Below are 23,952 nucleotides of genomic sequence, written 5' to 3'. Positions count from 1 at the left end.
ATTACTTTTGTTAACTCTACAATAAGTAAAAACACTTCACTAGCAAATATACTCTTCGACAACGATGCCATAGGGTGTTTTCACACTTGAGTCCTCTTTAAAAGAACCGAACTCAGACTCCTTTAAGTGGACCAAGAGGTGAACCAAGTGAAAAAGGACCCAGTTTGCTTTACGTTCACTTTGTCCATGTCCCTGAAAGAGGACTCCGATCCTTTTTTGGTCCACTTAAGTAGGAATGTGGTCTCAGACCTCTTTGTATACGGTTGCTTTTTGGATCTGGTCCAGTTCAGTGTTTGATGGCTGACCCTATGGTTTTTCAAAATAGCGATTTCCGGTTTCACGATAAACCGCGATAAAAGGTCTTGATGGTATTATCGTTTAAAATTTAATTATCATTAAAACCGTGTTTGATCATCGCGATTTTGAAAACTGTCCAGTTAATCATGACCAGCCAGCAGCAGCCTGACGCACATGCAGCATTGTTTTTTTTGTATGAGAAGACATGGTGGAAGGCAGTGACAGTGTTTGGGTGATTTTCAGCCCTCTAAGAGGACCAAATCTGAGGTGTGGTCATATTTTGGCTTTTACAAAAGTCCTGAGGGAAACTTAATCGAGGATGGTCACCCTGACTGCAGAACATGCAAAAAGAATGTCACTGCAAAAGGAGGAAACACTTTAAATCGTGACCACCACCCAAAGCAAACGCAAGGCAAGTTAACTTTGAACACCAAAACAATTTCTGGAAATTGGACACAAAATATTGTCGAATTGACTAAAAATTTTGTGCAGAGCACAAAAGAAGATATTTTGATGAATATGTGTAACCAAACAGTTGATGGACCCCATTAACTTCCATAGTAGAAGTCAATGGGGTACATCAACTGTCTGGTTACCGACATTCTTTAAATATCTTATTTTGTGTTCAGCAGAAGAAAATAATTCATCCAGATTTGAAACAACTTGAGGGTGAGTAAATGATGACAGAACTTTAATTTTGAAGTGAACTATCCCTTTAAAAGCAAGGAAATGCTGCAGAAAACAGAATATTGCTTAAAAAAGTGCATAGAGCAGCTAATTTGATTTGTTGTTTGTTCATTTTTATATGCAAAACCTGTTGAAAGGTTTTCAGTGCGTTTACCAGTTCTTTTGGAACATTTTCATCTCATTTGATCAAAACCGTGATAATATTGATAATCGTGATAATTTTCATGCCGTTTTATCTCTACTTCAAAACTGAATCGGCCCGAACCCAGAGTACTCCCCCCGTATGTAAGTGGTTAGGACTAGAAGTGTGGAGGAGGGGTGGTGGAGGAATGCTGCTAAACTGTCAAGGGATTGAGGTGAGATTGCTGAATCTATACCTCTTGTCATTGATTGCTGAGTGCTCTCTCCACTTGTGTTAATTATCTGAAAGTGCTCCTCCCGAACTTTGTTAATAAAACATCATTTAGTTTTGTACACACGCTGTGAGGGCGGACTTTCTGTGCATACGCTTTAATTGTGTGCGCTTGTAAAACTGTATATCAAAATATTTCAGCTGGCAAAGCAATCAGCTGCGTCTCTCTTACACAGCTTGGAAGCGGTTAAAATGACAATAAACAAGTGTACGTTATGAATTAATAATTTGTAGAGATCTGCCAGAAGAAACGTCTCGGTTACGTATGTAACCCTCGTTCCCTGAGTAGGGAACGGAGACGTTACGTCGGATGACGACGAATGGGGTTTCGCTTAGAAATCCTATCATCTTCGAGTATTAAAACACGAGCCAATGGCAATGAAATGCCATGGGTCTGCGGAATTTGCATAGCGTAACTCCGCCCCACGCAGGGGGTATATAAGGAAGTGCGCGAGCAACATGCAGACTATGTCTTCGCTGAGGAGCCGAGACTGAACTCAGGCGTTCCAGCGGTACAGCGGAAGTGGCAGGGAGACGTAACGTCTCCGTTCCCTACTCAGGGAACGAGGGTTACATACGTAACCGAGACGTTCCCTTTCGTTGTCACTCCGAGTTACGTCGGATGACGACGAATGGGGTTCCCAGTGTAATCACGCCACCTCTCGACTGTCTTCCAGTGCCCTGCGTAAGTCTGAGCTCCCTGTCGTGAGACTGGCACGGACGAAGGACTCCTACTTAACACAGGAATACCAAGGTACACTGGGAAGCATATCTCAGTGGAAATATGCAATCATGCCCAACCCGAAGGGGGGGACTTGGAAAACACATATGACGCCGAAGGGCTGCATACGGAGTCACTGGGGTGTCCAGCCGCAGGTGGAATATTTAAACCCCAGGGGTGGCAAGGTGGCTTGCCAAGGGAAAGACACATGCTCAAAGAGGCTTACAGTGGAATACACATGTGGGGGTCGCCCGGAGGGGGAACCATGCACATGGAGGCACCTAGCCAAGCGCGAAGCTGCCGGTGGCATAACTCTGGCGTTGACGTCAACAGTGCTGGAGGAGACTCAGGGCTTATGAGGCTCACCTGAGGAAATATCGCACGTATCCCGTCCGTGGAGAGGAATGGCGAGCAAGCGAAGACACCTGAGCAGAATCTAGCACCGGCTAGTTGAAGCGAGTACATGAGAAGAAACTGGCTCAACTCGGAGATTGTAGAATCTCACGAAGTATTAGGTGTCGCCCAGCCTGCAGCTCTGCAGATGTCTGTTAGCGAGGCGCCATGCACTAGAACCCAAGAGGATGCCACACTCCGGGTGGAGTGGGCCGTCACAACAAGGGGGCACGGTCGACCTTGCTGCTGGTAAGCCAAAGCAATGGCGTCCACTATCCAGTGAGACAACCTTTGCTTCGAGAGAGCCTTTCCCTTCAGCTTCCCACCATGACAGACAAGAGCTGGTCTGAGGTCCTGAAACACTGCGTTCTGTCTACGTAAGCACGGAGGGCGCGTACTGGACAGAGCAGTGCCAAGGCTGGGTCTGCCTCCTCCAAGGGCAGCGCTTGCAGGTTCACCACCTGGCGAAAGGGTGTGGTGGGAACCTTGGGCACATATCCAGGCTGGGGTCTCAGGATCACGTGAGAGATAGCCGGCCCGAATTCCAGGCACGCTTCGTCAACCGAGAATGCCTGCAGGTCCCCTACCCTCTTGATGGAGGCCAATGCAACCAGGAGCGCTGTCTTCATAGACAGGAACTTAAGCTCCACTGATTGCAGAGGCTCAAAGGGAGCACTCTGCAGGGCAGTTAGAACCACTGAGAGGTCCCAAGAGGGAACGAGAGGAGAGCGAGGAGGATTTAGTCACCTCGCTCCTCTCAGGAACCTGATGATCAGGTCGTGCTTCCCCAGAGACTTTCCTTCAACTGCATCGTGATGTGTGGCAATAGCGGCAACATACACTTTCAGGGTGGAGGGAGACAGCCTTCGCTCCAACCCTTCTTGCAGGAAGGAAAGCACGACACTGACCGGGCATTTCGTGGGTTCTTGCTGTTTAGAAGAACACCAGTTGACGAAGAGGTTCCACTTCAACGCATAGGCATGTCTCGTGGACGATGCTCTAGCGGAAGTGATGGTAGCCACCACCGCTGGTGGTAGGGTACTCAAACCTACCTCCTCCCATCCAGGAGCCACACGTGGAGGTTCCAAAGATCGGGACGAGCGTGCCAAAGGGTGCCCCGTCCCTGAGAAAGCAGGTCCTTCCTCAGAGGAATTGGCCAGGGAGGAGCTGTCGCGAGGAGAACTAGTTCTGGGAACCAGGTGCGGTTGTGCCAATACGGGGCAACCAATATTACCTGCTCCTCGTCCTCCCTGATCTTGCGCAAAGTCTGCGCAAGGAGGCTCACTGGGGGAAACGCATACTTGCGTAGGCCCCGCGGCCAGCTGTGCGCCAGTGCATCCGTGCCGAGCGCCCTCGGACAGGGAATAAAACAGGACGCAGTGGGACGAGTCGTGGGAGGCAAACAGATCTACCTGTGCGTCTCCGAACTGATCCCAAATCAGCTGGACCGACTGGGGATGGAGTCGCCATTCTCCAGCGAGAGGCCGAACTCGAGACAGCTCGTCGGCCGCCTGGTTCAGGTGTCCCGGGATATAAATGGCTCGAAGCGACCTCAAATGCTTCTGACTCCATATGAGGAGGTGGCGGGCGAGTTGCGACATACGGCGGGAGCGTAGACCACCTTGATGGTTGATGTACGCTACTGTGGCGGTATTGTCTGATCGGACTAGTACGTGTTGACCCTTGAGCAACGCTCGGAAGCGGTGCAGGGCAAGGCGTACGGCCAGCAACTCGAGGCAATTGACATGCAAAAGGCGCTGAGGACCTGTCCAGGAACCTGCAGCAGCATGTCCATTGCACATGGCACCCCAGCCCGTGGTGGAGGCATCTGTGGAGACAACAACATGCCTGGAAGCTCGTTCTAAGGGCACTCTAGCCCGTAGAAAATTGAGGTTCGACCACGGGGTGAAGGTCTGACGGCAGGTCGGAGTCACTGGGACTCGGAGCGTGCCGTGTTGCCATGCCCACCTCGGGACTCGATCGTGAAGCCAAAGCTGAAGCGGTCTCATATGAAGCAATCCGAGCGGCGTTACTGCGGCTGCGGATGCCATATGCCCCAGGAGCCTCTGAAATATTTTCAGTGGAACCGCATTCTTGCCCTTGAATTGGCGAAGACAAGTCAGCAGTGACTACGCGCGCTCGCAAGCTGCGCGCACATGGCGACCGAGTCGATCTCCATACCGAGAAAAGAGATCCTCTGCACGGGGCAGAGTTTGCTCTTTTCCCAGTTGACCCGAAGGCCCAGACGAGCTAGGTGCCGGAGCACAAGGTCCCTGTGTTCGCAAACCTGGTCTCGAGAGTGAGCTAGGATCAGCCAGTCGTCGATATAAATCAGGATGCGAACCCCGTGTTCACGTAGGGGAACAAGGGCTGCCTCGACGACCTTCGTGAAGACGTGAGGAGACAGGGCTAGCCCGAAAGGGAAAACCGCATACTGTATGCCTGTCCCTCGAAAGCAAACCGTAGAAACGGTCTGTGTCGAGGAAAAATGGAGACATGGGAGTAGGCGTCCTTCAGGTCGATCGCTGCAAACCAATCCTGCGGCCGCACGCATTCGAAAATGCGTTTGGCTGTGAGCATCTTGAACGGCATCCTCTTTTTTGAAGGGAGCGGTTCAGGACGCGCAGGTCCAGGATTGGTCGAAACCCACCGGATTTCTTTGGTACAATAAAGTAGAGGCTGTAAAACCCAGACTTCATTTCGGCTGGAGGGACAGTCTCGATCGCACCCTTCGCCAGTAGGGTAGCGACCTCCGCTCTCATGACAGGGGCATTGCCACCGGCCATAGTGAGCGGATTCCCCTGAGGCGGGGAGGAGACCGCGCGAACTGAATCACGGAGCCGAGCCTGATGGTTCTCGCGACCCGGCGGGACAGTCCGGAAAGCTCTAGCCAGGCCTCCAGAAACTGCGCCAGCGGGGTTATTCGAACCACAGACGTACCGTCGGGGGTGCAGCGAGGCGGAATGACCAGCCCAGGCGAGGGTGGCATAGCGGCCCTGTGCGGGGGCACGGTCATAACCGCGTCCTGCCAGAGGAGGCCGGGGGAGGACCAGCGTCCCACGGGGGCGTGCTCTGGCAGGGGTCTGGCGACAGAGGGGGATGAGAGGAGCGTGGCCCGTGGGCGGCGCGTGCTGTCATCCATAGCCTCTTGGGGCTCAGAGAAAGAGCATCAGTTCTTTTGTAGAGATTCTGCCCCGACCCTCCAGCGGGGGAAGGAGTGGTCCTGCTACCAGCTCCTGAAGAACTGAGCCCTAACTCCAAGCTGCCTGTCTCAGGTTTGTGCTGCTCAGCCAGGTGTTAGCCGGCTAAGGGGCAGAGACAGGCGGTGCCAGCCTCCAGCGACCTCCTTGTGCTCAGGCCAGTGAAGGCTCGAGGGGAGGAGTCGCAAGGAGGCGGCGTCGGCGGAAAGCAGACTAAGCAGACCACACCGACGGATGACCGTCAGTGCAGAAGCCTCAGTCCGCTTCTGGATTGATCGAAGACTGTTGGGCGCAGTCTTCAACCAGCCCACCGACCAGGCTGCCCGCCTCAAGGTGCTGCTTAGGCTGCCGTGGCAGTCTAAGGGGCGGAGACGGGCAGCGCCGCCCTCCTGCGGCTTCCTCCTGCTCAGGTCCATTTTTTGCAGGCCCGAGGGGAGCAGCCGCATGGAGGGGGGCTTGGCGGGAAGCAGACTGAGGAGGCCGCACGGATGGATGACCATCGGTGCCGGACCCGAGTCTGCTTCAGGTGGTCGAAGCCACACCGCCAAAGAGCCCAGCCCGGGACATGGGGAATTTGAGAAAATTCATTCTCAGACCGCCCCACATCAACCTGGCTAAACCCATGTCTGGACCACATTAGTGGGCATCACCTGACCCAGGATCACGCAGGTACCGATGTAGCCTGAGCGAGGTCAGTAGTGTGCGTGGCGGAACAACCAGGCCTGGCATGGGAGGCATAGCGTCCCAGGATGGGGGCGTGGTTAGAGTTTCCGCGTTCTGTCAGGGTTGGCCAGGGAAGGACTAGCGTTCCACTGCGGCCGGTTCGACAGAACTCCCGGGACAGCACTGCATCGAAGGCGCAGGCGACACACAGCACTGCATGACCGTGCCACTATAATGACAGGGAGCATACAGACCATGATCGCCGTGCGATCGAAAGCAGCGAAGGCGGAGGACACCCGCGGGCCGCGAAAGTCACGTGGAGTCTCGCGCAGCGCAGGCGTCCTGATGCACGTCCGGGAGAAGCTTACAGCGCTCGGGGGGAGGGCGGGGCCACTCCAGCCGATGCTTTCAGCTGCCCGGGAAAGCATGGCTGACAGCTCTGGATCGGTCCCGGCAACGATGGCACTCCCGTGGGAGGCAACGCAGTCGAAACTTCATTTCCAGAGGAATCAAGCCCGCCTTGTGATGCTGTGAGTGCATGGTCTGCGATGTGGAGGGGGGTGTGGCCCGAGGAATTGAATCGTCGGTTGTTGTGCCACACCAAACCCTCAGATCACCCTGGCCACCAGCCAAAGTATCCCTTCACGAGGAAGAGATAAATTGGGGTGTGGCAGAGGGGACTCTACTCACATGGAGATCATTGAGTCTCGATCTATAAACATCGCGATGGTCATGTTCCCGCAATGAAAACATGACTCATCAACGAGCGCTGCCAAGCGTGATAAAGCCCAACACGCAAAACAGCGCTCGCGACCGTTAGGCAGATGACTGACGCACACACATCCAGAAAATACACGGGCGAACCGTCTTGAAAAAGACGTGCCGCGTGCAGCTCTTTTTAGAGAGTGGAAAAGCTCAGCAGAGTGCTGAAGCACCCAGGGAGAAACACACTCACTGTCGGCAGATTACTGCACAAATCAGCAGCAGGAAATGCGATCTCGCTGGAAGCGCCGTCACACCAACACACTGAAGAGCCGCTCGTCTCGAAGAGATTTGAGATGACACTCAAAAGGCTTGTGGAGTGAAGTACTGAACTTGGCTCCGAAGCGAAAACATAGTCTGCATGTTGCTCGCGCACTTCCTTATATACCCCCTGCGTGGGGCGGAGTTACGCTATGCAAATTCCGCAGACCCATGGCATTTCATTGCCATTGGCTCGTGTTTTAATACTCGAAGATGATAGGATTTCTAAGCGAAACCCCATTCGTCGTCATCCGACGTAACTCGGAGTGACAACGAAAGGGAACAGCCATGATGAACAGCCTATTTGGCATCTGATGACCAAACATTGGAATTCACAAATTGAAAAATCAAGTGAGCTCGGACAGATTTGTGTTCACAATGGATATTTTTAGTGAACCATACTCAGACCACCTCCTGAGATGGTCTCGGTTCGGTTTGCTTTAAAGGGGTCTGAGATCATTTTGAGTGTTCACATAGGAGACCAAAAATCATGCGAACCACGCTCAGACTTCTGAAAAAGACCAAGTGTTATACAGAGTTATACTGTATACAGAGCTAGCGCAAGAACAGAAGTTCAAACAAAATGTTCTAACGATGGCTGCTTGCTTGTTTCTCTGGCACATTAGGTCTATAGTTTCATGATATTAGATGTAGACCCTTACGAAAAAGAAGTTCATTCAAGTGTTCTATTAGTATACCTCTTTTAAACTAAAAATAAGAAAGTATACTTTCAGTCTACATTTTATATACTTCTCAAAAATATACTTTATGTACTTCTTAGAAATATACTTAAAATTACACTTAAGTGTACTTGACTTGTACTGAGTGAAAAGTCCAAGTATATTTGGCCTGTACTTGTACTCAATCTTTTATATAAATAGTAAACTATAAGTATAATGTTATGTTCACTTAAAGAAAACTTACAAGTATACTTGTAGTATAAACTACTAAACTAGTAGTTTACTGAGAGTACACTTCAGTGTGTACTTTCATAAACAAAACAAAAATACTACTTGTATTAAAAATAGTAAACTACTAGTATACTTATAAGTTTACTTGTAGTACAGATGCGTTACAAATGAGAAACCTATTTGTGAACATAAAGTTGACTACTCTTACAATTATAGTACACTTAAACACATTGGCCAATTTACATATAGTTGGCCAATTTAGTCCCAAGCAGTATTGAAATAGTACACTTAAGTTTACTACAAGTACACATTGATATTAGTATACTTACTACATAGAGTATACTTAAAAATATACTTAAACATTACTTAAGTATACTTCATAAAATTACCTTGAAGTATACTTCTTTTTCGTAAGGGGACATATCCAAGATGAAAGCTTGAAAGTGTTTCTGATAGCACATCTTGCCTTTTTTCTTAGTGTGTCTCGCATATCTCTCTTCCTCTCCTTCAGAAAGTGGGCTGTGACAGGGAAATTGGCTCCAACAAGGTGGAGGATAAGTGTGGTGTGTGTGGGGGTGACAACTCCCACTGCCGAACTGTGAAAGGAACCTTCACCCGTGTGCCCAAGAAAGCTGGTAAGATACTTTCCTCTTTCCTTGGTCATTGACTTACAGTATTTAACTTAAACCGGGCAGTCCTTTATTCTGGACTTCAACCCTGTCATTAAGTTTATATTTCCAGTCCTCTAGTTTGAGGACATTTCAGGAGTTCACTTGACTTTTGGAGGGGGGGGTAAGCATCTGTCTGTCTGTCACAGAGGGACACAAACTGAAGATTATTTTATTATCTGAGTCTGCTGTAGGTCATTCAGTGAGTTTTGACAGTGTAGTATGACACAAAATACTTTTTTCACACTGGGTTGTCTCATTTGCATGTGCCTCTCACAACCACTTGACCCCATTTTTTTATTTAGGTCTGTCACATTTCACAGTGTCACCAGCTGAAATTCTTATTCTGTATTCACATTTTTATTCTTGACACTCTTCCTCTGACACCATAGAATGAACAAGCTGTTTGAGAAATTTATTTGAATGCATTCAAAAGTAAAGGGCATCTGTACTTTCCTTGTTTTTTGCACATATACATAAATGACCGTGCTCAAATGTCCATTAAGTTACGGACACACTAAACCGACGGACGGCCGTCGGGCAGTTTTCGTGCGTCGGCCAACTAAATTTTCTCAGTGTGTTCCGCACCGTCGGCAGAAATTGGTCCTCGTCGGCTTCTTTTTTTTTGCCGATTCGACATGTTTAATCGGCGTCGGTGAAGGAGGGAATTCTGATTGGCTGTTCAGCTTAGTGAACGAGTCAGTGCACGAGGATAATAGCAAAACAGCGTGCAAAGAAGTCAAAACGGTACAGATAGAAGGCTGTTCTAATGTTACGTCATCTTACCTGAGTGTTCCTTGACGAATATTAAAGGCACAATATGTAACTTTATTGCTTTATTAACTTTATCTATGTTATATATATTTTTTTAGTTGTGTACTTACATTATCCCGACTGTTTCCAACAACTTTCAAACCAGGAGAAATTTGTCATTTAATTCGAAGACACGTCCCGTTTCTTTATTTCCGTTTTGTCGCCGTCAATGTCGTCATATCCGCGTTATCCCTGGTTTCCGCTGGTACTGCCATAGCAACCAGAGCCCTCTGATAGTAACCAAGGCAACCGACGTGGACAACTGTTAGTTCGCAATGTCTATCTGCACGCGGTTGTTGTTTCGTTCAAACATTATGGACAATGGCAAGCAGACTTTGGATAAAAAAAGGAGAACTAAAACGAGAATCAATATCAGCGCGGTGTTTTCGAGATGCCGAGAGCTCCACGTCTGAGACTTCGACCGCTCCTACATGTACTTTATTAAACAGGTGAGCACATTTACATAAAACTAATCAATGTTATATAGTTCAACAATGATAAAATGTTAGAATATGATCTGTATGTTATTCTAATGTTGATCTAGCTTACTGCTAGTCTCATACAGACAAACTAACACAAATTTCAACACATTTAAATGCAGTTTAGTGTAATGTTAGACCAAGTGAAACAGCGCTGCGTTACGTTACCTCACAAGTTTAATTTGTCTAATAAACTGACCTGTGAGAAGTAATTCTGCACTTGCGTGTAGTTCGGTAGAATGCAAATGTCCTTATTCCTTTTGTATCCGCGGCACACGCGACGTGTGGAGCTGATAGCTGTCTCTTAGCAATCCCGAACTGCTTCATATCACAGTCATGATAAAAACATCGATGTATTTACTCATCCATAAACATTATTAGATCGGTCGGCTTGACGTTGACGACAAGATCCATAATTCTTAGCAAATGTTGCGTCATCAAACTACGCCTTTGTTATTTTAAGAGGTTAGCGACCCCTAGCGGCGAAAAAAATTACATACTGTACATTTAAATATTAACATGAGCGGAGTTGAATAAAGAAAGTGTTTAGCAGGATTGATATTCAAAATGGTAAGCACGCACTGCTTTGTTTATGGTTTGTGTATCTGCAGCCTGCAGCGTTGGTTTCCCTTTTTGAATGACGATTATAGATCAATATATCTGCAGAAATAGACAGTTGTCTCATTTACACACAGGCGCAGAACACGCTTTCTAGCTGACAGTCGGCAGTAGTTTAGGACTGAACAAAAGCAATTTCCTTTACTTCAGTTACAGCATATATTCATTGCCAGCCTGAATGTTATGGTTATGAAATTAAATGTCTGAATATAGCCCTATATGAACGGGACTAGTTTTCTAAATGACGTTTGTGTTAAAAAAAAATTATCACTTGACGTCTGTGATTTCATGTACTGATTCGGACAGGACTAACATGTCTGTGTTTAATACAGAGGTGGGAGTGTGTGTTTTCTAGATGTGGGCGTTATAGAAGGTCATCTGTTGTGCTTGCGTGCATCATGACGTATATGTATTTTAATTTATTATTTGTTAATATAATTTAAATTTATCATAAAACCCCTATTTATGTGAACTTCACGAGTTTATAGAAGTGGCTGTTTAAAATGAACCCACATAAGTGAGTAGCGAAATCTAGACAAGCATCTTACTCTTAACTGACACTGACATTAAAATGGGTAGTCTTTGCAGTTTTTTTGCGATTTGGCTCTATTTATTAATTAATTTATTTTATTTCTTAGTCGGATACTATCCATATTGAAATGAAATGAAATGAAAGCATGCTGAAGATTGGTGTGCAAACGGTAGCTCAGGTAGGTCAAAAAACAGACAAGGAGAAGCATTAGGATAATACAACATCAGCAATTACAGACATTCGCATTTGGACGGGATTAGCATTACCTGGGGTAATTTTTCCAGAACTTTTTACAAAAGGTAAAAGTTGCCATATTCTTTACTGACATTGTCCGACCGTAATGATTACTGAGATGGCACGTTCAGACGGTTATTCACTGAGATCTGGAAATATTTACTTTAACCCACCTCTCCATGTAAAACTTATACCATCCAAATAGGGCTTATGTAAGTAAAGCACTGACTGCACGTTCGTGAGATAAAAAAAAATGATGGGACATTTGTTGGAAAATGTCTTTTCATTGGTCCTAATTCATCCAATAAAATCTCAGACTCAGTTTATCTCTATTATTAAGGCCTGTTATTATCCATATAAGTGTAATGGCCTGATTGTTCAAATCACATTCAAGGCGAAAAGGCATTTGACTACATTGTATTTGTAGTTAAAGGGCCCTATCTTGCACCCGGTGCAATGCAGCCAAGCACGACGCAAGTGTTTTTTGCTAGTTTCAGTCCGACGCAGTTATAATTTTCACATCCTGCACCGCGTTGTTTGAATAGCAAATGCATTTGCGCCCATGGACGTGCTGGTCTGAAAACCGTTGCTATTTTGAGGCAACAGAAATAGACTGCAGTATTTATTTATTTTTTTGTTATTTAAAGAGCACATTAGTAATGTACGCCTATAGGCGGGTCCACAACGTGCGTACACTCTGCTTATTAAACACACAGGGGGACACATCAGCACACAAACATGCCAAATATTTAAAATAAAAAGATTACAATGTAAAAGATTATTATTGTGTACATAAAGATATGGTGGAATCCGGCTTGTCCCGTCGATGGTCTGCTTGCGCACTTTTACTGCGCGAGCAGTTCCGTTTGCGCTCTGGAGACGTGTTCGGTCTTTCCACTATCAAATTCCGTAATGTAAATCCGCCATGGCGCAAGCGCAACTGGCATTTAAAGGGAATGGGAGATGAGACTCTGATTGGTTTAACGCACGTAAATCCCAAAACACACCCATTACTCATTAAGAGAATAGGGACAACCCTTTTAGACCATGCGCCTGGCGTGCCGACAATTTTTCCCGTCGTTAAACTAGCAAAAGTGGATTCGGACACGCCCTAAGGGAACTTGTGCCCTGTGCTTTAGACCCTGCGCTTAGATCATTAAAATAGGGCCCTAAGAGTGTAGGATCACTTACTAACTTGTCAAAACTTGAGATTTATATTAAAATGTATATATTTTGGATTTTTGCTTTATTAACATAATAATAACACAATAATATAGTAAGTGACATATGTAGACTGATTATCAGAGACTCTCTTCTCCATCACAAGTGAGAGATTTAAGACATTATCACCAAGTGTAAACATTGACCTGTCTCTTCTGACCACTGGTGATCAGATCAACAGGCGGATGTTACTACCAGGTGTAGACATTGTTCTCAGTGTGTGCTGTCTGAATTTTCATTATGTTTTATAGGTATCAGGGGATAACTATCTGTTTAAAATCAATATTCTCAAAGCTAATTAGACACATTACATGAAATGTAGTTTTTCATTAGATGGATGCAGTAAATTACAGACACCTCATATTACACAAACACACACACACACACACACACACAAACCACAGAAATCCCACACTGGTATCGCAGTGAAAAACAACATCAGACTCATGTGAATAAAAAGGGGAAGGTGAATGATATACAGCAGGAAAAAATACAACATAAATTAGACCGTAAATGCATGTCAAATAGCAAGCCAAGAACATTGACATTCAGGACCACTGGGCTGCTTGATGCAGGAGGTGCTCCGCTCAGCTGTAAACACAGTCAAACAATATTTACAACATTTATTGAAATGATATGAACTCACAGAGCTTCCATCAGGACTTACATTACCACATCAACTCAACTGTTTACTTTGCATACAAACTGTGTATAATTTTCCTAAGACACACAGGAGAGGATCCTGGTTTTCAGATCATCTGGTGACAAATAGAGCCAAGTACCATTGGCAGTGAATTCAATATGAATTGAACAACATATTAAAAAGCAGAACATTTTGTACCCAGGGAATCCCAATAGATGGACAGATGAAGCTTTTATTTGAGCAGTCCATCACAGAAAAGCCATCAGTTTTGGGGGGAGGGGTGTCATTGTCATTCAGCCAACAACAGGGAAGAAAACATGGTAGTCATCTAATTGGTTTCCTTAAGCAAACATCACTTTACTTTGTAATGGTGTTTTCCAGTTGTGCAGCCTAGTGGGTTCTGGCTCACACCAGAACTAATTTATAATTCCCCCACTGCGATAGTATTAATTATATTATGTTTTGACACATTGTCACTATGGCTAGTAACTGTAGTGCAGAGGTATTCAATTAAAAATACCAGAGTCCAGCCTTGAAATTTCCTTCCCAGCAAGGGTCCAAAGAGTCATAAGTTGGCCTTGCATTTAGATGACCAAATAAAACCTACAGGCACACTTGTGATACTCACTTTGATATGTTGTCTATCCTACTTTTTTCAAGATTTTATAATTTGCAGATATTGTAATAAAAAGAATAACAAATTTCATTTGCTATGTGGAAAATATAAATGGAATAGATTCACATCTAAAAATAGGCTTAATTTGTATGTTTCCACTTCTGGTTTAAGGACTGCCCACATCTGCATATCAGTTAGATTTCTGTCAGTGCAACTGATACAGGTACTAGCTTTCAAAAGTTTGGGGTGAATATGATTTTCTTTTTAAAGAAATTGATGCTTTATTAGGGATGGGATACATTAATAAAAAATATTACAGTAAATACATATATTTTTGTCACAAAAGAGTAAATTCAGAATAATTTCTGAAGGATTATGTGTCACTGAAGACTGGAGTGATGGTTGCTGAAAATTTTTCTTTGGCTTCACAGAAATAAATTACATTTTAAAATATATTAAATAACCATTATTTTAAATTGTAATAATATTTCTCAATATTACTGTTTTTATTGTATTTTTTGATCAAATAAATGCAGCCTTGATGAGCATAAGATATTATTATTAGTATATTTGTTTTACTCTTACCGACTCCAAACTTTGGAATAGACGTGTACCTCTGCCTGCCTAATAGCTTTAATGCACATCCCTACAGCACAGTTCTCATACTACTGAAGCTGGTTCTTTACACCTGTATGAAACTGTGACTGAAAAGCCTATCACGATATTGTCACAATGCTTATCATCATGTTATTGCTTGTTCAGCCAGCCTCCATGTATGTTGATAATGATGCCTTGGCTGAAAGTAATAATTGTATAGTGGCCTGTCCAGTCACTAAGCAGTTAATGAAGATATGAAACATCTCTCCAGTTATATATAAAAAAAAACAAAAAAAAAACAGTGTTTTGGGCCACTGGTGGCTTTTATTATTAGATTATTTTTAGATCCTAAGATTCTTTAAGTTATTTTATCCTTATTTTTTCCTTTTCAAATTAGCTGATGCTGTACATGTAGTTGAATTAATAGCACATAAGAAAATAACCAAATGGAGAATGTATTAAAATACCTATTTTCCTCTATTAATCCTATTTGTTTAACTTCATGATTAGAGAGGAACTCAAATGCACAAAGGGCAAGGGGCTGACATCTTTAAAATGGCAGGGAAGGGCTGTCAAGCACTGCATGTACATTAGCTAATTTGAATACAGTGTGCGGGACTTTGCTACTTACAGTAATTCAGAGCTGTGGCTGCTCTGAATCAAAAATGACGTGATGATTGCTTAATTGAAATTAATTTTAGCTTAAATATGCAAATCTTATTCTTAGGATAAGTATAAATCTTCTTCGGAAACAGGCATTGGCACGCACCATGTGGGTCTGGCACAATGTTTCATTGCAGTAATTTCAGAAGCTGCCTAATTTTACTATTACATAGACACATAAAATCGCAACAGATCCTTTAAAGCTTCATTTTGGCATTTGGCCTAAAGGTCTATAAAATGACGATAAAACACTCATGCTAATGCAAAATGAAGCACAGTCCTTGCCCAGATGGCAGGACAAATGTGTCTAAGAAAATGGATTCATGTATGTTTATGTTGCCTTTGTTGCATCTGAAAGATGTGGCATGTGGCATTGAGGCGATGTTTCTGGCATGAATTCTTTCAGATGTGCCTCAGTTTTCGTTATGAATGCAGATTGTGCAATTCCTTAACTTTAATTAGCATGGTGTCACAAGTGCTGTATTTACTTGTGTCAATGAACTAATGTTTTATTCTGGTTCTATCCAGAATTTGCATGATTTTTACAGCATGATGTTTTCATAAAATATGTGTCATATGGGTGATTGTACACAATTTGTGACACTTAATATCACAAATTCCTTATATTGTACTTAATTATTATCATTACTAATTTTGACACATTGTCTGCATGAACTAAATCAGCATTTTTTACCTTTCTCCATCTAACTCCATCTTGTTTTATTTTCAACTGATTACTTTTTTTAACAGGAAAAAAGTTAAGCAAGAGATCCCAAAAAGAAATTCCTGTTTTGGAAAACACAACCTGCAAGTATCTTATATTGTCTAATCCTACACTTCTCTTTCCTGCTGTACTGCTGTCCTCTGCATTGACTGTAGCTAGTAGCTTTAAATGAATGTTCCGAGGATGATATAAAGTAAACTCTATCAACTGCATCTGAATAATGCTGTCGATTACCACAGAAAATAACTTCAATGAAAACAAATCCTATGGCTTTGTTTATAAAACCCAAAGAAAAACCTGTTTAAAGTAATGCACTTACAATGGATGCCCATGGGGCAAATTTATCGAATAGTTTAGAAACGGAAATGTGAAGGTCATACTTTTCTTGAAGCACTGGAATTACTCAGAAAATCTGTTAAAATCATCCTCTTAAGGTGTAAAACTTTTGTTCTACATTATCAACATAATTCCTGAGTGACGTTTGTTCCATTTAAACAGCATTTTGTGGACAAATACATCCTCTGCTGATAGTCCTGAGCAGATATCACGTGAAATTTTACATTTGACCATTTTAACTTGGGTTTGCCAGCTTTTGAAACACAAAAACATTGGCAAGCAATTCTATGACACCTTTGAGCATCATATCCACATTTTTTATTTTATTTTCTTCTTTTTTTATCTTTTTTTTTTCCTTTTTTATTTACTTACTTATTAATTTGCGTATGTATCTTTCTTTTGTTCTGCCTATTGTGTAGAACCTTGTGGAACTCAGATGCTCAAATAAATAAAGATGATGATGATGATGACTGAGTGTCATGCTGACGTATGTACTGTGACTGCATAATTTAAAAGTTGTGGTGTTTCCATTATAGGTACTACATTACTGTTCAAGTGTTTTTCCTTTGTGTTTTTCAAAATGGTGCACAGATTAAAATGATTTTCTTTAGTGATAGACAGCATGTCACAGATAAGCTTGAGATTAATTTAACTCAGAATCTTCCTTAAAAGATTGGCATAAAATTGTTTTGTTGTGCAAACTCAGCTTGACTTAAATGTCCATTGAAGACTACTCTTACATTAGAGGCATAGTTCACCCCAAAATTTAAATCATTTTCCCTCATGTCATTCCAAACTTGTATGCTTGTGTTTCTTTTTCTGTAGAACAAAAAAAGAAGATATTTTGAAAAATTGTTTTTTGTTTGTTTGTTTGTTTGTTTTGTAAGTCAGTGGGCAGTGAGTTGTTTGGACCCCAACATTCTTGAAAATATCATATTTTGTGTTATATAAAGATTTGGAACGACAGTGAATGATGACATTATTTTTATTTTGGGTGAACTGTCTCTTTAAATAAAGGTCTTGAAGAGCTTAATAAAAATGTCCATATTTCTAATTTCAAAATAGGATAAATATAATATGGAGATCATGAAATCAAGTGAATCTAAGATTACTATCGTTGTTTCGACGTTTGCAATCCCTCGTTAGTTGAGTATGATGTCTGCTTGCATTAGTTGTGTATTCTCAGATGATTGACAAGTCCAATCTGAGATCGGCATATCTTGTGGCAGTGAGGGCAGTTGTTGCTCGGATCAGCTACAGCAGGTGTCAAGACAGCAGCGCTTTGCCTAGCTTTACGAGCTGCCCTCTTTTCTTCTCTTTTGTTTCTCCGTTGCTCTTCAAATATTTTAACACCACGATGGATAGTGCTCCTCCATAATTTCCTGTCCCGAGCTTGTTGCTCCCAGTTGTTGGCTTTGATGAAACACTGTTTAAGGCTGTGATGTAGAGTGTCCTTGTATTGTTTCATCTGACCTCCCCGTGTGCGCTTGCCAGCCTCCAGCTCCGAGTACATGATCTGCTTGGGAATCCTAGAGTCCTCCAAACGGACTACATGACCTGCCCATCGCAGCTGGTTCTTTATTACCATTGCCTCGCCTCGATGCTTGTGGTGTTGGCTTGCTCAAATACACTATTAGTAGTTTTTGATCTTGCCACTTAATATGAATATGCTCTCTCTCACCCCCACTCATACATACTGTACGGTACAGCATCCCTCCCCCACCATCATAACACACCAACCATTATTTATGTCCATTTTCTTTAATCTCTCCTCAACCCTATTTTATTCCTGCTCCTTTTAGGCCTGCACTCTAACCTCATCTGAACTCTATTAGGATTACCCAGCAGCCCCATCTTTCCTTGCAGATGTCTTCCTGTCCACATTAAAGGTGCTCTAAGTGATGCCGGGAGACATAACTTCTTGTTGACATTCGAATTGTTGTCAAACAAAACGGAGGCAAGCTCGACCCTCCCTCCTCCTCATCCCGTCTCCTCCCTCCTCCCCTCCCTTCCGGCATAAAGGAAAGTCAAAGTAGTCACTACAAACAAAGTTAAGTTTTACTGATACTTCATTCAATGTGTAATGTCGCCAAGTTAGATAAATGCTTTTATATATTGCAGAACAGAATGCAGAAAAAGAGAAACATTATCTTAAAATAGTTTCGCCACCTGAGGTTATAACTATAACAAGTTAGCTCCCATACAAGGACGCAATAATAGCAAGATAACATTAGCTTCGCATTTCCCAGTGAGCATAAACAACGGCAGCGTCGTAAACTAATTTAGTCGAAGTTGACAATAGCCTATAAATGAACATTCAAATTCATAACAAACAGTGGGTGAAAACAATCATTCACACAAACTGTCGCCCTACTGTGAATTTGCTTGATCATTTACAATAGAGATTGATCGCTAGCTTCTAGAAACATATGTTGTATTCACCAAAGTTAACGCTGACCATATGCTGACTGCATAGTTCTAGCTAATTACATCCTTGTGTTGGTTTGGCGAACATGAACGTCAATTTAGAAAGAAAAATGGATTTACCCACCTGTTCTGCAAAAACAGAGCAACTGAATGTCGGATTGGAAGCCCTTCTGCCGGCGGAGTTCTGCCGCCACCTTTCGAAGGTTTTTCCGATGTATATTCGGTACTTCGTGCGTTCCTTATCCTTGTCCCTATTCTTTGCAATTTGTTCATCGGAACGTCGTCTCTTTGGTCGTGTGTCGGCCATAATTCAAACTTCCCTCTTCATGCTTCTCTCTCCTCCACACCCCCTTCATGTGTACGCGCACTAACCCCCCCAAACCCCACCCTCAAATACATCTTTCCAGTTATTGGCTGGAACACTGTTTGTTGTGTTTCGTGGTGCAGGTGAGCCCAGTTTGTTTTTGTTGCCGTTTGTGGAGCCTGTGGTGTCTACAGAGACCGCGTTTTTTTACAGTGTGTTCAGGGGACAGGCAGCTAGCGGGTAGTGAGGAGATGTTTGCTGTATGTGACAAAAAATGTTTTGGCCTAAAAAACGCGTGACATCACTTAGAGCACCTTTAATTGATGATAAATCCTCCCAACAGACACTGCCTTAAGTGACTTAATCCTTCATTGCAATGATTAGACTCCTAGCCAACTTGTTACATCACACCGGCGCCTCAGACAGGCATCATGCTGCTAGAGACTGGTTCAAAGTCTAGCTTTGGTTTAGAGGCATTTAGCATGAAAATGACGTAACAAATCCTTCTGATTCTGAAGGGAAAACAAGAGGAGCCTTCTTGCTGCCGAAAGGAGCTCGGAATATATATCTGAATGAAACAGAAGATTCTAGAAATGTGATGGGTGAGTGGTATCATGCTTTGCAGAGGAATGGGCATTCGTAAAAAAGGCAACATTAGTGTTTTTGTGTTCTTGTGTGATGTATTGCAAACTGACTCAAGGCTCTGCCATTCAGCATCCTTCTTAATTAGCCTTACGTAACAATCGTTCATGGTTTTCAGTTTTGTTTCGCCTGACATTGTTTTTTGAGCTTCTGAAGGATATGTCATACATTCACATGGATGAATGTATGAAATGAATGGAAGTGGAACCTTCTGTCACGTCTTGATATTTTTCCCTTATAGGCTTCTCATGACCCTGCTAGATGGACAGTTGGAATAGTCTGACTGTTCAAATCTGAAAGCTTTAGTGATGTACTACTGTAGAAATGCCTTAGTGATGAGATGCCCACCTCTGCAAAGATTAAACCGTAGTAGAACTTCTCAGCTAACTAATTGCTTCTGCTGTCTCTTCCTTTGCCTTTTTTTCACCGTTGCAAAGGTTACCTAAAGATGTTTCTCATTCCTCCTGGGGCTAGACATGTGATCATACAAGAACATGAGGCTTCTCCTCAAATTCTTGGTAAGTGAAATCTGTCCTCATGTTTCCCAGGATAAACAATACAAATATCAAATGCATGCTCATGTATTCTGTGCGTGGTACAGGTAGCTGTGCTTAATGGATCCATGTCACTCTAATACTTATCCATCAGACCAATGTATTCATATAAAGCAGCATGTGCATTTCCCTGGAAGTGCATTAAACAGAATTATACTCATAGATTTTAGAGACAATCACTGTCCACCACAATTTTTCTGTGGCATTGTGAACCATTATAAAACCTGAAAGGGAATGAGCAATTTCAAGCCATGGGTTCCTTCTGGAATTTACAGTGGGTTTTTAAAATAGCAGGTTTCAGATAACGAGTATAATAATTTTTTCATGTTTTGTTACACAGAATATAGAAGCTCAAACATGAATTTTAAAAGCATTTTGTTGTTTTAATGCAGAAGTTGTACTACAACTGCCCATAGTGTGCTTGCCAGACAACTTTTAGCAAACGTTTTTTAAAGCATTTGAGAATGTATGCAATTCAATTAATGTTGTAGAACAAAACATGAACCTTCCTGTAGCTCAAACAATAGAGAATGGCACTAGCAACAGCCAGGGAAAGCAATAACATTGAATGCAATGCAAGCCTCTTTGGATAAACGCATCTGCCAAATTCACAAGCGTTAAAGGAGTAGTTCACCCACAAATTGAAATTTCTTGATTATTTACTCCGGTCCATCAAAGATGTAGATACAATTCTTTCTTCAGCTGAAGAGAAACTGGGCTCACTGTAGTCCATTTTTGATGGTCCAAAATCCATATTTAGGCAGCTTCAAAGTAATCCACATGATCCTAGACAACAAATAAGGGTAATGATCTGTCATTTTCTGAAAATAATAGTAAAATTATACAAATTTATATACTTAAACACAAATATTCACCTTGGTCCTGCTCTGCAATGTGCTTCCATGAGTCCACAACTTCTCATGCGACGTATGCACGTTGGGAAGATCATGCTTGATGTAGGCAGCAAGAACCACACCATTGCTTAAACAATTAAAACATTTTGCAGAGGAATGTGCAAAGATTACGTCAAGCGCCCTTCACACTGTAAAAACAGTCCAAAACAACTATTTCTGACAATTAATATTTTAGCCTTCACAGGATAGAGGTGTCCAGGATACACACACGAACAGATGCATTTATGCAAAAATAACATGTTAACTAATTTAAATAAAAATAAATGATCCTGGAATGTTTTCCTCAAATTATTTACTTAATGTTTCTTCGGCTGAAGAAAGAAAGTCATATACTAAACCGCTACTCTAAAAACGCATTAGAAATCCCGAGCCACCCATGTAGAATTTGCTTTCCGGCATAACCTGCTAATTGGCATTGTGACTGAACAGTTTCCTTTCGTTCAGTCACTCTGAGTTACGTCAGTGACTGACGAATGGGGGTTTCGCTTAGAAGCCTATCACCTTCGAGTTCTTACAAAACGAGCCAATGGCAAAACAATGCCATAGGTCTGCGGAATTTGCATAGCGCAACTCCGCCCCACCGCGTGGGTATAAAAGGAGCAGCACGGCAATCTCGCATTATGTTTTTGCTTTGGAGCCGAGTGTTTCTTCACTTCTCTCCACTGCAAACTGTCTACGAGTTCTAGATACGAGACGAGCGACTCTTCAGCGGTGTGATTGGCGTGTTCCAGCGAGATCTCATTCCTGCTGCTGGTCTGTGCAGTGATCTGCCAACAGTGTGTGTTTTCTCCCTGGGTGCTTCAGCACTGCTGTTGAGTTTTATCCTCTCTAAAAGAGCTGCATGCGGCGCGTCTTTTTAAAGATGTCTCGTCCGTGTATTTCTGGGTGCGGTAGACAGATTAATTCTGCTGATGGGCACGAATGCTGCCTGGCGCGTCTCATTGCGGGAACATGACCATCACAATGTTGCGATCGAGACTCAATGACCTCCTTAGAGGTAGAGTCCCCTCTTCCACACCCCAATCTATTCTCTCCACGAGAGGGGATACTTTGGCTGGTGGCCAGGGTGATCTGAGGCTGACGGTGTGGAACTACCCGACAAATTCTCCTCTGGCCACACCCCCTCTTCCACATTGCAACCTGTGAGGTTTCCTGATGAGGTCTTGTGGCGGGCCCAGCATTTAATTTGCCAACCCGGCAGATGACGTCGTGTCTATCGCCGCATCACAAAGTGGGCTTGAGTCATCTGGAGATGAAGACTCGGCTGTACTGCCTCCTTGTGCCTCTTCGGCAACACGGGGTTCGCATCCTGAACTATCTCGACGACTGGCTGATTCTAGCTTACTCTCTTTTCTCGGTATGGAAATCGACTCGTTCGCCATGTACGCGCAGCTTACGAGCGGCGTGGCTGCCGCTGCTGATGCCATATGCCCCAGGAGCCTCTGAAATAACCTCAGTGGAACCGCACTCTTGCCCTCAAATTGACTCAGGCAATTCAGCAGTGACTGCGCGCGCGTGCTCGTAAGCTGCACGTACATGGCGAACGAGTCGATTTCCATACCGAGAAAAGAGAGTGAGCTAGAATCAGCCAGTCGTCGAGATAGTTCAGGATGCGAACCCCATGTTGCCGAAGAGGCACAAGGAGGCAGTACAGCCGAGTCTTCATCTCCAGATGACTCAAGCCCACCTTGTGATGCACAGTGGTCTTATCAGCCCTGCAGAGAGCTCCCTTTGAGCCATTGCGATCAGTGGAGCTTAAGTTCCTGTCTATGAAGACAGCGCTCCTGGTCGCTTTGGCCTCCATCAAGAGGGTAGGGGACCTGCAGGTATTTTCGGTTGACGAAGTGTGCCTAGAATTCTGGCCGGCCAACTCTCATGTGATCTTGAGACCCCGGCCTGGATACGAGCCCAAGGTTCCCACCACTCCCTTCAGGGATCAGGTGTTGAACCTGCAAGTGCTGCCCTCGGAGGAGGCAGACCCAGCCTTGGCACTGCTCTGTCCAGTACGTGCCCTCCATGCTTATGTAGACAGAATGCAGTGTTTCAGGACCTCAAACCAGCTCTTTGTCTGTTGTGGTGGGAAGCTGAAGGTAAAGGCTCTCTCCAAGCAAAGGTCGTCTCACTGGATAGTGGACATTGTCTTGGCTTACTAGACGCAGGGTCGACCAGGTTCCTCCTAGGCTTTAGCGCATGGCACCTCGCTAACAGACATCTGTAGAGCTGCAGGCTGGGTGACACCCAACACTTTTGCGAGATTCTATAATCTCCGGGTAGAGCCAGTGTCCTCTCATGTACTCGTTCCACTAGCCAGTAAGTAGGACCTGCTCAGTGTCATCATTTGCTGCGCCATTCCACTCCACGGACTGGATACATGCGCTATTTCACTCAGATGAGTTCTCTTAGACCCTGAGTTCATCCTGCACTGTCGATGCCGTCACCAGAGTGCATGCCCGGTCGGTCAGCCCTCGTGATTGGCTAGGTGCTTCCATGTGCATGGTTCCCTGCTTCGGCAACCCCCACATGTGTATTTCCACGGTAAGTCTCCACCAAGCACAAGATTTCCATCGGCAAGACCTCTTGCCATCTCGAGGTTGAAACATTCCACCCTGCGGGCTGGATACCTCTGAGTTTTCCATATGCATCCCGCTCTCGGGTCATAT

At 44.0% G+C, this 23,952-nt stretch overlaps 1 protein-coding gene across 1 annotated transcript in view; it reads left to right on the top strand.

Moving 5' to 3' along the window:
• adamts3 (ADAM metallopeptidase with thrombospondin type 1 motif, 3) overlaps window positions 1–23,952 on the top strand; it is a 139,440-nt gene that overhangs the window by 87,544 nt on the left and 27,944 nt on the right. Inside the window, exons 15-16 of the mRNA XM_084415226.1 lie at window positions 8,819–8,942; window positions 20,262–20,342. Of these exons, the coding sequence (XP_084271352.1) occupies window positions 8,819–8,942; window positions 20,262–20,342 (205 nt within the window). The remainder of the gene's footprint in view (window positions 1–8,818; window positions 8,943–20,261; window positions 20,343–23,952) is intronic.

Source organism: Rutilus rutilus (assembly GCF_951802725.1).
Source record: "Rutilus rutilus genome assembly, chromosome: 7".
Lineage (NCBI taxonomy): Eukaryota > Metazoa > Chordata > Actinopteri > Cypriniformes > Leuciscidae > Rutilus > Rutilus rutilus.
Note: the sequence above shows the minus strand (reverse complement) of the source record. Positions and strands in the feature narration are given on the sequence as shown.